Source organism: Clarias gariepinus, chromosome 26 (assembly GCF_024256425.1).
Source record: "Clarias gariepinus isolate MV-2021 ecotype Netherlands chromosome 26, CGAR_prim_01v2, whole genome shotgun sequence".
NCBI lineage: Eukaryota > Metazoa > Chordata > Actinopteri > Siluriformes > Clariidae > Clarias > Clarias gariepinus.
The window spans coordinates 2,666,140-2,682,618 of record NC_071125.1 but is presented as its reverse complement, the minus strand read 5'-3'; the positions used below and the strand labels follow the sequence as shown (position 1 = coordinate 2,682,618).

At 38.0% G+C, this 16,479-nt stretch overlaps 1 protein-coding gene across 1 annotated transcript in view; it reads left to right on the top strand.

The window, feature by feature from the left end:
• The window catches only part of csmd3a (CUB and Sushi multiple domains 3a), a 302,574-nt gene that overhangs the window by 183,696 nt on the left and 102,399 nt on the right, over window positions 1-16,479 (top strand). Inside the window, exons 35-39 of the mRNA XM_053487612.1 lie at window positions 5,201-5,325; window positions 5,637-5,733; window positions 10,329-10,433; window positions 10,565-10,683; window positions 11,046-11,115. Coding sequence (XP_053343587.1) covers window positions 5,201-5,325; window positions 5,637-5,733; window positions 10,329-10,433; window positions 10,565-10,683; window positions 11,046-11,115 — 516 coding nt within the window. The remainder of the gene's footprint in view (window positions 1-5,200; window positions 5,326-5,636; window positions 5,734-10,328; window positions 10,434-10,564; window positions 10,684-11,045; window positions 11,116-16,479) is intronic.

Here is a 16,479-nt window from a genome sequence, read left to right as displayed (position 1 = left end):
CTAATAATTAGTGATTATCAACATATTTATGCTTTAAATGCTTTGTACTCAGGATCCAATACGTGTGTGTGTGTGTGTGTGTGTAACTCTTGCGTAAATTCTGAGTAGCGTTTAAATCTGTACTTACTGAATGCTGACTAAATCCGGCTCTTTGTTCCCTTTTCACTGGCACCTGTAGCCTTCTTCTGTTCCTGCTCTTTTTAAAAGGGCCAAGTCTTAGTGAATTACAGTGTGTGTGTGTGTGTGTGTGTGTGTGTGTGTGTGTGTGTGTGTGTGAAGGGGGTGGTTAATGGGGTTGCCATTGGTAACCAAACTGCAGGTTTCTTTCTTCTTATCTGTTCTTCTCCTTAAAAACCATTTTATAAATTTGTATACGAATCTGAAGACTGACTGTAACGTGAACATCAGTGAACTTGTTCGAAAACATCATTGTTTCCGTAGTAACAGACTAATCACAGAGATTTGTAAGTGTTTAGGTGTTCTTGCTTTAGGAACAAAGATTCTATACTTTATTAACATGGTGACTTTTTGTGTAAGGGGAGGATTAATTATATTATTATTATTAGTAGTAGTGGTATTTCAAAGGGTTTGGAAGGAGTCTCCAGTGTTAGCGCTCAGTAAACACACTTGCCCACTCACTCACTCCCTCCCTTACTCACTCAGATGTTCTCTATACTGCTTATCCTGTACAGGGGCATGGAGTCTATCACGAGGACATGAGGTGGGGTTCACCCTGGACGGGGTGCCAATCCACAGGGGAACCAGGGCACACACACACACACACACACATACACACACACACACTGACTTGCAGTGAGATGCGGAGTTAGGCACTGTGAGCCGTCGCGATTGCCCACATTACGGCCACCGCACGAAACCGCGTAGGTGAGATAGGGGTATAATCTGCATGTCTTTGGACTGTGGGACACAAGAAAACATGCAACCTGAGGTGCGAGGCCACAGTTCTAATTGCGACCGTTCAGTAGACCTAGGGAATGGCAATTTATATTTGGTATAAAGTGTGATATGATGAAGAGCAGTCAATAAAAGGTAGATTATATAAATAAATTTAATTATTATTTGTCACATCACAGTACGATATGCAGTGAAATGCTTAATTCTTCACATATCCCAGCTTTTTGTTGGTAGGCAGGGGTCAGAGCGCAGGGTCAGCCATTTTTACGGCGCCCCTGGAGCAGACAGGGTTAAGGGCCTTGCTTAAGAGCTGGGGCTCGAACCGCTCATCTTCCGATCTGTAACTCTTTAGACCCGTAACTGCCTCATAATAGATATATTTGAATAAAAACAAGGAGAAAAAAATCCACTTTGTGTTATAAATTGTGACTCTGGATCTTTATTGCATCTCACCAGCGCTGATTATTTTCCTTAAACAGCATGCCCCCTAGGTCTTTTTTTCATGCTCTACACTTATCTGTTCCTCACCAGCGCCGGACCGCAGAGTCAACATGGATAATTAGTTGTGCTGGGTTTAATTAACAACAACAACAGCGTGTCATCACCTTTAAACATGATACGTGTTTAGCTCATTACTGCATCTCGCTCGCTGTTAGCAAACAGGTGAAGTTATGCGTACGAACCAGAGAGGTGGCGCTGTGTATTCTGGAGCCTCGCTGGTGCTTCTCTGGTAGCGCTGTGGGCTAATGATGACATTAAGGCGGCTGGAAGCCCTTCTGATTATCATGGGAACACGCCGGAGCGTGCACTTCACCGGTGGAATATAGATGCGCTGGGAACCGCAGTGCGCTGAATAATAGCATTGATTTGGTCATCTAAAAACGACTGGCGACTGGGAGAAAAAAAAGGGATTAAATAATGAGGCACTGCTTTTGTCGCTGACTTTTTTCAAACATATTTTAAAGCTCAAAAAGATTTCTATTAAAAAAAAAAAAAAATGCAATTTCAAGTTTTAATAAGCCTGGTTTTATTTAAATATTCTACTAATATGAGTCAAGTCACAGATCTTTTCCTTTCCTGTTCTTGTTTTTTTTTTCTTCATAAATTTGCATGATGCAGTCAGATCGTCCTGATGGTGTTTACATGCACAGGTGTGAGATACATAAAAATACTGAAGCAAGAACCAAAATAATCTTTTTTTTATGCTGTTTCATTCTCCTAGCGCTCTTTTTTCTTTTCGTTCAGTTCATGGTGACTTCCTGTTTTTTAAGTAAGAAATAAAAAACACACAAGCTGTGTTTACTTCAGTCTTATTGAAATCAATCATATTTAAGATTTCAGCTTACCAGTTTACACAGACACTGATCTGATAAGATGCGCATTTAATCAGAATATAATGTGTTAGTTTTTATCCCCAAATGCGCAAGATTTTTCTGCTCACTGCAAAGCTTAATCTGCTGTTAATGTAAAAGGAGAAGAAGAAGATAAAGAACAAATAGTGGTAGTAAGTAGTAGTAGTAATGTTTCTTCACATTCAAGGGTAGGTTAGGCCTCCTGTCTTCCCCGATAAATCCTGGATTCTGCATTATAATTGGTTATAAATACCCACAGTATCTAAAGGTATAACTTTCTGCATGGTCGCCTCACGTGTGGGTAACGTTAGGTGACGTGGCAAGTTTCCCGGTTAAGAAAGCACAACCTTTCAACCTGTTACTGGTGTAACTCCTATCTAGCAACCATCATCTCCAATACATCACCAAGAAGCACTAAAGAAACTACCAGGAATAATAAAGAAATCACATAGCAAGAAAGTTACCCTAGGTGGGATTTAGTAGCTCAGTGGAAGGTTTCTTGCCTGGCGTACTAAAGCCTGGGTTCGATTTTCACCCCATGCCCAAACTTAATGATAGATTTCTCGCCTGCCATGAGGAAGGCACGGGTTTGATTCCCAGACAATGCCTGGGAAAAATCAGTGGTACTGTAGGTTTCTTGCCTGGCTTACCCAAGACCTTGTTTCGATTCCCACCCAATGCCCAAACTCAGTGGTAGGTTTCTCATCTGCCATGAGGAAGGCACGGGTTCAATTCCCATCCAATGCCCAAAATCAGTGGTACAGTAGGTTTCTCGTCTGCCAGGCGGAAGCTCCAGGATCGATTTCCAGCCAATGCCCAAAACCGTAGTCACTGGATGCAGTGCCGGTCCCAAGTCCGGAATCAAATAGGAGGGCTGCGTCAAGAAGAGCATCTGGCGTAAAACCTGTGTCAAATTTGTGTGCTAATTGGATTATCTGCTGTAGCGACCCCTCGGCAGGAGCAGCTGACTTGTTGACTAACAACAAGTGCGATTGGTTGTGATGCTTTACTACATGTGAAATCAGTGATTCTTCCTCAGACAGACACTCAGTAGATTAACGTTGAGAAAGTTGTTTGTTCCTACAGAGTTTACTGAACAGTAATGGAAGTGAGATTTCTTTCCCGGAAACTCGTCACGTCACCGTTACCCACACGTGAGGCAAACATGCAGAAAGATCAAATATGGTGGCTAATATTTACCTACTGAACAGATTATTAAAGGTTCAGTCCCGATCAAGCTAGCTCAATTTCGAATTGAATTCTTAAAACAAATTTTAATTAATTTGAATTGTACGATTTTTCATTCTTTTTGAAAATAATTACCAACACGGCCTACTTTTAATCATTTGTATGCATCTCTATTTTCTCTTGATGTAAGTTATTAAAAAGAATATAAACATAAAATTTTCATATTGTGATAAATGATTAAAAAAAACAGTAATTGTAGCGTACTTTTTAACGTCTTGTAGTCGGTGCTTGGTCGTGATTGCTAGCTTTGATAACAGAAAAATTTACTATTAAATGCATAATTTGGCGAGCTGTACCCACTCATTGTGTTAAGTCGAACTGGGTGTGAAAGGTTACGAAATTGTTCTCTATGCTACGGAATTCAGCTTTTTCAGTTTGTTTTTCTGTTTGAATAAATTCTTTATGACAAATACTTTTACGCTTACAGGACATCCATGCTTGGTGTTACCCAAGCCCTAATTTGAAGTAGACTTTAAAGATAGAAGACTTCTTAGGTATAGTAATGATACTAACTATTTATAGAGATTTATTATGAAAAAAAAAACAGATTTATTATGAAAGATTTTTTATGCCATGATAAGCAGAACAACAGTCCTGGAAGGTGCCGTTAGTGGAGACGCTGTATTTGATTTATACCTTACATTATCAATGCCTCCAAAAGTCACGGAAGAGTTCCCTCTGAGAGCGAAATAATGCACGTCGAACCGGCGGGTGGAATCCATTCAAGGACGTGCCTGAATAATAGAAAATGACGAATTCATAATGCGTGTGATGTAGAACAGACACAGGCTTTTAATAAAAGAAGTAGAGGATTTGGAGTCTTTACGGCATTCAGACACTCCAGGATGGCGGAACTGAAGGATGAAAAGGTAGCGTTTGACTAATAGCGCGGCCAAAGTCGCATTAACATCAGCATACTTTTTTCTAGCTCTTAGACACACAAGGCCTTTAGCTGAGCTTTTTTTTTTTTTTTTTTTTTACAGTAGTTTGAGAAAAAAATAGTCTGAGAAATCTAGGGAAAATCCTTTCTGTTCATCCATATTAATTCTGTATGTACTGTACTATAGAAAAATACATAGACTGTATATAAATGTTTATACTCAGTTCATTGTTTCTTTAAACTTATGAACAGTTTCACGGCAGAACGTTATTTTCACCTTTACCCGTTTTTCGCAACGTATTATTCTCCGACATGAAAGGTTGTCTATAACAAAACGTTCAATTTAAAAACTGCTGTGTATGTACAGTACACTTTTTAAGTTTTATACGTACACCTTTTAAGCAAAGCGCGACACATAGCCTTCAAATTTTTTAGCGAAAGCAGAATATCTTTTAACAAAAGTTGAATTTAATTAAATCTGATCTACTGTTTTTGAGGTAAAGAACTATATACAACCTTGGAGTTGTTTAACGCTTTTAAAAGGAAATACGCGACCGAGTGAACTTCCCTCCTGAGCGCTAAACATGATTTGATCTTTACTCTTGACCTGAAATTCCATTGTTTGCTAAAAGTGTCAGACTCTTCCTCATTAGCGAGTGAGTTATCGTGCAGAGTGTCACTGAGTCAAAGAAATCGATACCTTATGTACTGTACATCCAACAGCTTCCCTAAACCGGGTTGTTTTACATTGCTGCTTTCATTGCTGTTGTTTACTCCACTTTGAATATGTCTGTGTTTGTGTCAGTTCCCTGTGGAGGTGTCCTGACGGCACGCCGAGGAACCATCCTGTCTCCTGGTTACCCCGAACCTTATGATAATCATCTCAACTGTGTCTGGAAGGTCTTCGTCCCAGAAGGGGCTGGAATTCAAGTAAGGAAGGAATAACCCTGAACATTGATTCGTTTTACCATATCAACGTAAAACAGGGTTTTTTTTGTTTCTTTCTTTTACACCACAGAAATTGTTCCAATAATTATGATGTTTATTCATTAAAGAACAGACAAAGGGTTCTAGTGTCACATTAGCATTGTGAAATAAGTTGGTTGTCTCATTTCCAAGAAACTAAAAACTACTCAACCTTGAAGATGGCACTGGAGACTCCTTCCCTTGACATTGTCTTAGGAACGTGATGTATAAGGAAAGTCTCGAGAGTTGTTAATCGCAGAATGTTTCTCGTCTAGATCACGGTGGTAACATTCTCCACGGAGCACAACTGGGATTCGCTGGATTTCTACGATGGTGTTGACAGTAACGCTCCAAGACTTGGCAGCTACTCAGGTAGGACACTGGCCAAGATAAGTTGGCACAAATACGACAGGCGATGATATGATACGTGCTTAAAAAACATAAATATTCTCTCAGCCTGCAGTAAACCTGTGCTTAAAATTCCTTCCATATCTCAAGCACTCACTAATACCCAATACAACGTAGGTAGCATGGACGCCGTGTTTTTTTTTTTTTTGTGCCATCTAAAACACTTCACAGTCTCACTCAGCCGTCTGTATGTGCAACAGTTGCTTTTTTCAGCTGCTTTTCAACTCGAGAGGGGTTATCATGAGGATTCCTCTGGCACCATATGGCTCTTGGATTTCAAGAGATTTGTTTGTTATCCGAAGCACATCGATACTCGAGACGTCACAGTGCGCGATGCATCAATAGGTTGGTGAGCAGTAGGGTAGTAATGCGCGCACGGGGAGATGATTGTTGATGGGTTGACATTTAATCTGCTTCGGTAGCAAATGCGAGATTAAAGAAACGTTTGGCGAGAGATTGATGGAGGATGTGGATGATGAAGCGGCTCTTTGATGAAGTATGACCGAGCCCTCTTGTTGTGTTCGGGTCAAAATGATAGATTTTCTCTTTGTCTTTTTTTTTTTTTTTTTTTTTCAGTCAAATGAAAGACTTTTGTGGTTTAATGTGGGGAAGAAAATATCCCGGAATTAAAAATGATTTCGGTGAAAAACTTAACAAGCAAGTTAGTCTCTGTCTTAATCATAGGCTGTATAAAAAGAGCTGGACAAACCTTCTATGATGTCACCTATAGGTTTCCTGAAGAGCAGTTTTAAAGTTTAACTGTGAGAGCTCTGGAGCTGACTCCGCCTAGACCCCAGTTAATCTATTAATCCGAACGCGGCAAATGGGTGAAGCTCACAGAGCCTGGCTGTTGTTGGAACTCACCTAGGATTTGACACCTCCAATATAGCTGTCACTTAAATTAGCCACGCCCCTAATTATGCATAGTAATGAAAGTAATGTAATGAGATCAAAATCGTTTTTTGTTTCAGGCTGCAGACATTTATATTTGTTGTATACTTGGATATTTTAACATTGGGCTCGATAGTGATTGAATCCTAGTGGTCAATCGTGGAACTGCATGTTTTAGCACTTCCCCATTGGACTAATTTTTCAGAACTAGTGGCTGCTCCAGACGGCACAGCGGCTTAGTGGTTAGCACTGTTGCCTTGCACCTCCAGGTATTGGGTTCGATTCCCGCCTTGTGTCTGTGTGCGTTAAGTTTGCATGTTCTCCCTGTGCTTGGTGATCGTTTATGTACTGAAAATCGTTTAAAAAAGTGTATATTGATTCAGAATCAAATACTGATCATCAAAAGAGAGAATAAATTGTAACATTGTCTCTAACGTTGTCAGCCTTACACACTCCTCAACCCTCCAACCAACTAAGAAAACACAATGCCAATAGCAGATCAGCTCTGATTCAGACTCATACAGTAGGTGTAAAATTACCTTTATTTATTTAAGAAACCTTTTTTTTCGATAGGTGTTTCACCTATCAAAAAAAGAAAAAGTTTCTTAAATGGTTCGTTAAATAAATAAAGGTAATTTTAAATACACATTGTTTAAATATATATGTTTAGGACTTATGCATCAGCTTGTCAGTAGAAAAACACTGTAAAGATGTTCTCTTTTCCCAGAACTTTTTAAAGGAAAAACAGTTTTTCTAGTCACAGTCTACAGTTAATTGCATTAAATTTGCTGTAAATCACAGCTTACACTGGAGACTCCTTCCAAAAAATGAAACAAATTTCTTCGTACGACTTATCTGCAGCATTGGTTACAATTTTGTTAATCTGTCTACCTGAAGCTTGTTACCATGGAAACGCTGACATGTTAAAACAGGAGCTGACTAGAGCTGGGCGATTAATCGATTATGCAATTCAATCAATCCTTTTGTTGATCGATTTGATTCAGTGAATCGTTAAATCAGGTTGTGATTCAGAATTGATTCTCACTTGACTTACAACTTCTAAATGATCTAAAATTAACTGACAATTTTAATTCTTTACAAATCGCTTGCATTTTACATACACAAAGTACTTCCAAAATCTTCTGGTTTTTGCAATCATATCACATCGCCTTAATTTTTTTGGACTTTTGTGGGTGAGGGGTGTAATACCACCACCTACTGGACTGGAGCTTGGTGCAGAAGATTGCCATGAAAATAAGTTACGTAGAGCTACTTTTAATTGTTGTAATACTAAAATATAGCTGCTTAAGACGAATCAGACAACAAACATTAGACTATAGATCTTTGTCAAATTAAAAATTGCAAAGGCCAAAAACCCAAATTTAATCAACAATCGAGTCTACGTCTAATTCACGGCTCAAAATTCAGCCTCGCTGTAAAAATTATGTTCCGGCATGGTCAGAAGGAGACGCAAGAGACAAGCAAAATTATTTGTTTTCAAAGTCACTGCTCTTTTTTTATATTTAATCTTGTCATGTATGAAAACTAATAATTGACATGCAGATAAAATAAAATGTCATTTTACAGTCACGAATAATGAGCTCTCTCAGAATAAACAGAAATATATTTACATATGTCCTGTCCTGCCTGTCAAGTAGCTAATACTTTATTTATTGTTATGATTAAAAATCATGTTTGTCTTCATAAATTGCCAGAAGTCATAAATTTAGCTTGTAAACGCAATTTCTCCTGACAGGCAGCGTGCGAATTCCTGAGAAATCCAAAAAGATGTCCACAGTGCTAATATTGTCCTTGTCAGATTTATTTAATAAACTTGTCTGGGACGAACGCTTTTAATATTATGCACAAAACAGATTGAACTAAGAGCTGGACTGGAAATAAAAAAGAGCAGTGATATGACAGCAATGTGATGCTTATGAGCTCTTTTTCTGGCCGAGGGTCAACGAGGCTTCGTTTTAGCCCTCGGGGACTTCATCTCCTTTTCCCTTCTATTTCCATTTCCTTTTATTCTCAAAAGAGATATTTTATACCTATTCAGGATATTTTCTATAACTATTCATGACCTTATAATGATTATGGACATTAAATTATACTTGCCATTGTGTCTTGTGTTAATGATTAATTCAGTGGAACAGAGAAGCCGGGTCGCCATCACATCCTTGGCTAATTAACATACAGTACAGGAAGGATGCATCCTCCGGCAAACACGTCTATGTGCAGAATATAGGTGAACGGCTCAGGATCCTTGAATGAGTTTTTTTTTTTTAAGTTTACTGGTATTGTTCACATTGGGTCCTATAGAAATTTTAAATGAACAGCAGAGAAGAAGAAGAAATGTTGCAACAAAGTTTTTTTTTTTTTTGCCTTCTTGATGATGAAGCTTCAATAGTACTGTAAGTGTTAGCAAGCAAGCGGTCAGATACAGTATAAAGCATGGAGCGAGGCTGAAAGATCGACAGTGCATATTCAATTTGTTTTTTAAAAAGAAGTTCATTGAAATGAAAATAAAAAAAGTTTTTATTTGTCATAATTATGTGGGGCGTTCAGGTCAAACTGAGAACTTTGAGTGTTATAATATATATCTCTATATGTTTGAACAAATTGATATCTTAGCAAGTGAGAATATTTTTTAATAAATTTAATACATTTGTCTACACTTTTTAAAAACAAGATTACAACAAACTGTATATGATATTAGGCTTATTTCTAGTCAAATTCTACAAAAATAACGAGCAGAAAAATTTTATCTTCTATTAGAATTACTTTCAGGAATTAATTTATTAAAATTCTCTGCCGATGGACGAAAAAATTGTCTCTTACAATTTTTGCACCATTTGGCAAGAAATAACCTGATACTTGGTTTGCTGTAAACTTATTTTAAGAACTTATAGATAGGTTTGGCTAGATTCAAAAATATTTCAAGATCGGACTACGCTGCAAAAAATCTTAGCATCCGAGCCACTTAAACAGTAAAATATTCTTGAATCCAGCCAAATCTATATATGATGTCTTAAAGTAAGATTGCAACAAACTAAGCTTATTAGATTTGTTATATTTAGATTATGAAAACTGCAGGGGAACATGTTTTATTGGCAAATAAATTTGCTAATTTTTTTTTACTTATTACTGTAATTTCTTGTGAGAAGCCAAATTTTCGCTTTCAACTTTATTACCTTTCATTAGAAATAAGCTCAATAATCTTATATTTACTTTGCTGAAATTATGATTATTTTACATCATTTTAAGATTATTTCATATGCTAGGCTGACATTTTTTGCATATATATATATATATATATATATATATATATATATATTTTTTTTTTTTTCTGCTTATCTGGTAAGTTTTGTCATTAAACCTGCGTATACATCAGCTGCACCGAGACCAGGTTTGGTTAACTCAGGGCTTGTTATCAACATTAATATACTGTAGTCAATAAGTCAAAAGTCTTATGAAACTGAATAAATTCAATTATTTAATGCGATATTGTGAATTCGATCAAACTTAATGTAACTTTTATGGCTAACAGCTTTGACAGAGCAGAGACATACTGTATCAAGTGACTCGTGCCATCGTTGTACGGAGCTCTCGAGAGCACTAGTGCTGCAAGTTAACAGTTTATTTCTGTTGTTTTATGATTCTTTCAGGAATCACCATCCCACCGCTTCTGAACAGCACATCCAACAACCTGTACCTCACGTTTCAGACAGACATGAGTGTTTCGGGAGCGGGATTTCACCTGGAGTATGCAGGTATGGCTTACACAAAGACTTTTCCGTGGCATAATGTCAAGAATGGCATTGTGAATATGATTTCCTGGAACGGTGTGATATTTTGCCCTTTAGTCTGTCTGACAAGTGAAGAGAGTTTCCTGTGTCCTAAGCAATAGGTTTGGATTCCTGCCCGGAGCCGCAGACCCCCAACAATGGTATGAAGGTTGGCGAGCGCTACATCGTCGGAGACGTCGTTTCCTTCCAGTGTGATCAGGGATACACGCTCAAGGTGGGCACTACCTAAACCTACTACTAAACAGTTTTTATATTATTATATTTAATTTCCCTCATCTGTTTTAGAGATGTACATTATTTGTTGAAATGATATTCCAAGGTTTTTTTTAGTAGAGAGGTTTTCCCACCATTGGAGTGCACGTTTGTTTTGGCTGATTAACCAGAACAAACGTGAGCCACGCTGTCTCTTCTGCCTTTGGTTTTGTTAAATCCATAAAAATAATGTTTTAAACTTACATTTTTTTCCCTTTTTTTTTTTTTTTTTTTTTTTACATTCACTTCACAAACTGGTTCCTGAGTTTCTTTGTGAAATTCACCCTTCCTTGTTTGTTTCTTTCTTATTTAATTTGCATGCAGGGGAGTGTGCACATAACGTGCATGCCAGGACCCGTCAGGAGATGGAACTATCCGGCACCTCTCTGTCTTGGTATGTTTTTCACTTCTTCTTCTTTTCCAGACTGTTTCTTGTCTGGCTTCTCACAGGGTCTCACTCTGATACATCACACAGCCTTTAAATCCCACAACAGACCTTTTCTACTGTTTCTGTCTCATTTGTTTTCAGTGCCCTAATTTTTATAAAGTTATTATTACAGCTGTCTAAACTCAAGAAGAATGTCGTGTCTTGTTTCCTTTTCCTCGTTTCTTTTATCAGTGTGGCTTTCTACAGGTTACATCGTGTTCTTTTACGTGCTTTTCAGTCGGGCCTCGTTAATTTGAAAAATGAAGATTGGCGACGATAGCGCTCTCTTTTATGCTCGAACCAATTAGCGTCACTAACGCATTGTCAAAATTCCATCTTTACTTCCCTGAGTCACCTGCCATTGTTCCGGAGTCGGAGGAGTCGGTGCCTCTAAAGTTAAAATCAGAAACGAGATTAATAAAAGGTATACTGTACATCTCTGCTCTTGTGGAGTCTTAATTCTGATTGGACAGAAGGTGTGTTTAAGATGATGAACATTGTTGAAATGTTAATGAACAGAATCATGCCAACCCATCTGGTCCGATCCCCCAGAAAAACCAGTGCAGCACAAATCACCAATAAAAGTCAATTTTGGCCATGATACCAGAACACCACACTGTGCCCGGGGCCCGGTAGGCAAAGAGCCCATCCAATCGAGCACCCAAGGGACGCGCCAGACAAACGAGTCCATTTCAGAGTATCCACCACTAATGACCTGGTGCCAGACACCACAGCACACCCCAGAGGCCCTACAGAGCCACGACCCCAAGAGTCAGAGTCGCCCCAGTATCACAAAGGGAACCCCAAATCATAGGTTTGTGTGTAATGTCATGGCTGGTTGGTGTCTATGTAATATGTTTCTCAAAGTTGCACCGTTACACAAAATAAATCAGCATTATGGCCTGAATATAAACAGATCCATCACATGCCAAGATGTGAAAGTGAATTTCACATTGATCCAGTATATACACACACAGTTCGGTCCCCCGTATTGACAAATCAATTTAGCTGCACCACCAAATGGCCACAGCTAGAGTTAATTTTGTACACACTTGTTACTAAAACACTCCCGTAAAACACACAGCCATGATGTGAAACTGACTCCCACGCTCGGTCTCGGATATTCACACCATCTGGAAAGATAATCGGCTTCCGCAGCGACACTCGTTCACAAATTCATTAAGGAAAATATTATGTAACGTGAAGTTGATCGTTTCTTTGACCCGTCAAATGATGTTTATCTTTCACACTCTGGACGGGTGGATTATTAACATCATTAAACAGATGTGTAGTGTAGGTTTGTTTTAATACGGGCAAATGAGTGCACTTTATACCAGGCAAGAAATAATATCCCTATGTTTCTTTATTTATATATTTTTTCCCTGTTCATCTTTTTGTACAGCCACTGGGTGTACCTTATTTCTTTTAGTACGGTGTTGTGATGCGATTCAGTACTGTGTGATGTGATGAGATGAGATTCAGTACTGTGTGTTAAAATAATATTTAGTACTATGTGTAGAGATTAGATACAATACTCTGTATTGAAATGAGATTCATTACTGTGTGTTAAGATGATATTTAGTACTTTGTGTTAAAATGATATTCAGTACTGTGTGAAGTGTATGAGATTCAGTACTGTGTGAAGTGTATGAGATTCAGTACTGTGTGTTGAGGTGGAATTTAGTACAATGTGAAGGGATGCAATTTATTACTGTGTGTTTTTGATGAGATTCAGTACTGTGTGTTGAGATTAGATTTATTAGTTTGTGTTGAGATGAGATTCAGTACTGTGTGTTAAAATAAGATTCAGTACTGTGTGTTGAGATGAGATTCAGTACTGTGTGTTAAAATAAGATTCAGTACTGTGTGTTGAGGTGGAATTTAGTACAATGTGAAGGGATGCAATTTATTACTGTCTGTTTTTGATGAGATTCAGTACTGTGTGTTGAGATTAGATTTATTAGTTTGTGTTGAGATGAGATTCAGTACTGTGTGTTAAAATAAGATTCAGTACTGTGTGTTGAGATGAGATTCAGTACTGTGTGTTAAAATAAGATTCAGTACTGTGTGTTGAGGTGGAATTTAGTACAATGTGAAGGGATGCAATTTATTACTGTCTGTTTTTGATGAGATTCAGTACTGTGTGTTGAGATTAGATTTATTAGTTTGTGTTGAGATGAGATTCAGTACTGTGTGTTAAAATAAGATTCAGTACTGTGTGTTGAGATTATATTTAGTACTGTGTGTTAAAATGTAGTACTCTGTATTGAAATGAGATTAAGTACTTTGTGTTGAGATGAGATTCAGTACTGTGTGTTAAGATGAGATTCATTACTTTGTGTTGAGATGAAATTGAATACTGTGTCTAGAGATGAGATTCAGTACTGTGTAGTGTATGAGATTGAGTATTGTGTGTTACGATAAAAATCAGTACTATGTGTTGTAAAATAAGACTTAGTACTATGTGTAGAGATTAGATACAGTACTCTGTATTGAAACGAGATTCAGTAATTTGTGTTGTAATGAGATTCAGTACTGTGTGTTAAGATGAGATTCAGTACTGTGTGTTGAGATGAGATTCAGTACTGTGTGTTCTGATGAGATTCAGTACTGTGTGTTGAGATGAGATTCAGTACTGTGTGTTCTGATGAGATTCAGTACTGTATGTTCTGATGAGATTCAGTACTGTGTGTTGAGATGAGATTCAGTACTGTGTGTTTGTGATGAGATTCAGTACTGTGTGTTGAGATGAGATTCAGTACTGTGTGTTGAGATGAGATTCAGTACTGTGTGTTCTGATGAGATTCAGTACTGTATATTCTAATGAGATTCAGTACTGTGTGTTGAGATGAGATTCAGTACTGTGTGTTGAGATGAGATTCAGTACTGTGTGTTGAGATGAGATTCAGTACTGTGTATTGAGATGAGATTCAGTACTGTGTGTTGTGATGAGATTCAGTACTGTGTGTTGTGATGAGATTCAGTACTGTGTGTTGAGATGAGATTCAGTACTGTGTGTTGAGATGAGATTCAGTACTGTGTGTTCTGATGAGATTCAGTACTGTGTGTTGAGATGAGATTCAGTACTGTGTGTTCTGATGAGATTCAGTACTGTATGTTCTAATGAGATTCAGTACTGTGTGTTGAGATGAGATTCAGTACTATGTGTTGAGATGAGATTCAGTACTGTGTGTTGAGATGAGATTCAGTACTGTGTGTTCTGATGAGATTCAGTACTGTGTGTTGAGATGAGATTCAGTACTGTGTGTTCTGATGAGATTCAGTACTGTGTGTTGAGATGAGATTCAGTACTGTGTGTTCTGATGAGATTCAGTACTGTGTGTTGAGATGAGATTCAGTACTGTGTGTTGAGATGAGATTCAGTACTGTGTGTTCTGATGAGATTCAGTACTGTGTGTTGTGATGAGATTCAGTACTGTGTGTTGAGATGAGATTCAGTACTGTGTGTTGTGATGAGATTCAGTACTGTGTGTTGAGATGAGATTCAGTACTGTGTGTTCTGATGAGATTCAGTACTGTATGTTCTGATGAGATTCAGTACTGTGTGTTGAGATGAGATTCAGTACTATGTGTTGAGATGAGATTCAGTACTGTGTGTTGAGATGAGATTCAGTACTGTGTGTTGTGATGAGATTCAGTACTGTGTGTTGTGATGAGATTCAGTACTGTGTGTTGTGATGAGATTCAGTACTGTGTGTTGTGATGAGATTCAGTACTGTGTGTTGTGATGAGATTCAGTACTGTGTGTTGTAATGAGATTCAGTACTGTGTGTTGAGATGAGATTCAGTACTGTGTGTTCTGATGAGATTCAGTACTGTGTGTTGAGATGAGATTCAGTACTGTGTGTTGAGATGAGATTCAGTACTGTGTGTTCTGATGAGATTCAGTACTGTGTGTTGAGATGAGATTCAGTACTGTGTGTTCTGATGAGATTCAGTACTGTATGTTCTAATGAGATTCAGTACTGTGTGTTGAGATAAGATTCAGTACTATGTGTTGAGATGAGATTCAGTACTGTGTGTTGAGATGAGATTCAGTACTGTGTGTTGAGATGAGATTCAGTACTGTGTGTTGAGATGAGATTCAGTACTGTGTGTTCTGATGAGATTTAGTACTGTATGTTCTAATGAGATTCAGTACTGTGTGTTGAGATGAGATTCAGTACTGTGTGTTGAGATGAGATTCAGTACTGTGTGTTAAGATGAGATTCAGTACTGTGTGTTGTGATGAGATTCAGTACTGTGTGTTCTGATGAGATTCAGTACTGTGTGTTCTGATGAGATTTAGTACTGTGTGTTGAGATGAGATTCAGTACTGTGTGTTCTGATGAGATTCAGTACTGTGTGTTCTGATGAGATTCAGTACTGTGTGTTCTGATGAGATTTAGTACTGTGTGTTGAGATGAGATTCAGTACTGTGTTCTGATGAGATTCAGTACTGTATGTTCTGATGAGATTCAGTACTGTGTGTTGAGATGAGATTCAGTACTGTGTGTTTGTGATGAGATTCAGTACCGTGTGTTGAGATGAGATTCAGTACTGTGTGTTGAGATGAGATTCAGTACTGTGTGTTCTGTTGAGATTCAGTACTGTATATTCTAATGAGATTCAGTACTGTGTGTTGAGATGAGATTCAGTACTGTGTGTTGAGATGAGATTCAGTACTGTGTGTTGAGATGAGATTCAGTACTGTGTGTTGAGATGAGATTCAGTACTGTGTATTGAGATGAGATTCAGTACTGTGTGTTGTGATGAGATTCAGTACTGTGTGTTCTGATGAGATTTAGTACTGTGTGTTGAGATGAGATTCAGTACTGTGTGTTGAGATGAGATTCAGTACTGTGTGTTCTGATGAGATTCAGTACTGTGTGTTGAGATGAGATTCAGTACTGTGTGTTCTGATGAGATTCAGTACTGTATGTTCTAATGAGATTCAGTACTGTGTGTTGAGATGAGATTCAGTACTATGTGTTGAGATGAGATTCAGTACTGTGTGTTGAGATGAGATTCAGTACTGTGTGTTGAGATGAGATTCAGTACTGTGTGTTGAGATGAGATTCAGTACTGTGTGTTCTGATGAGATTTAGTACTGTATGTTCTAATGAGATTCAGTACTGTGTGTTGAGATGAGATTCAGTACTGTGTGTTGAGATGAGATTCAGTACTGTGTGTTAAGATGAGATTCAGTACTGTGTGTTGTGATGAGATTCAGTACTGTGTGTTCTGATGAGATTCAGTACTGTGTGTTCTGATGAGATTTAGTACTGTGTGTTGAGATGAGATTCAGTACTGTGTGTTCTGATGAGATTC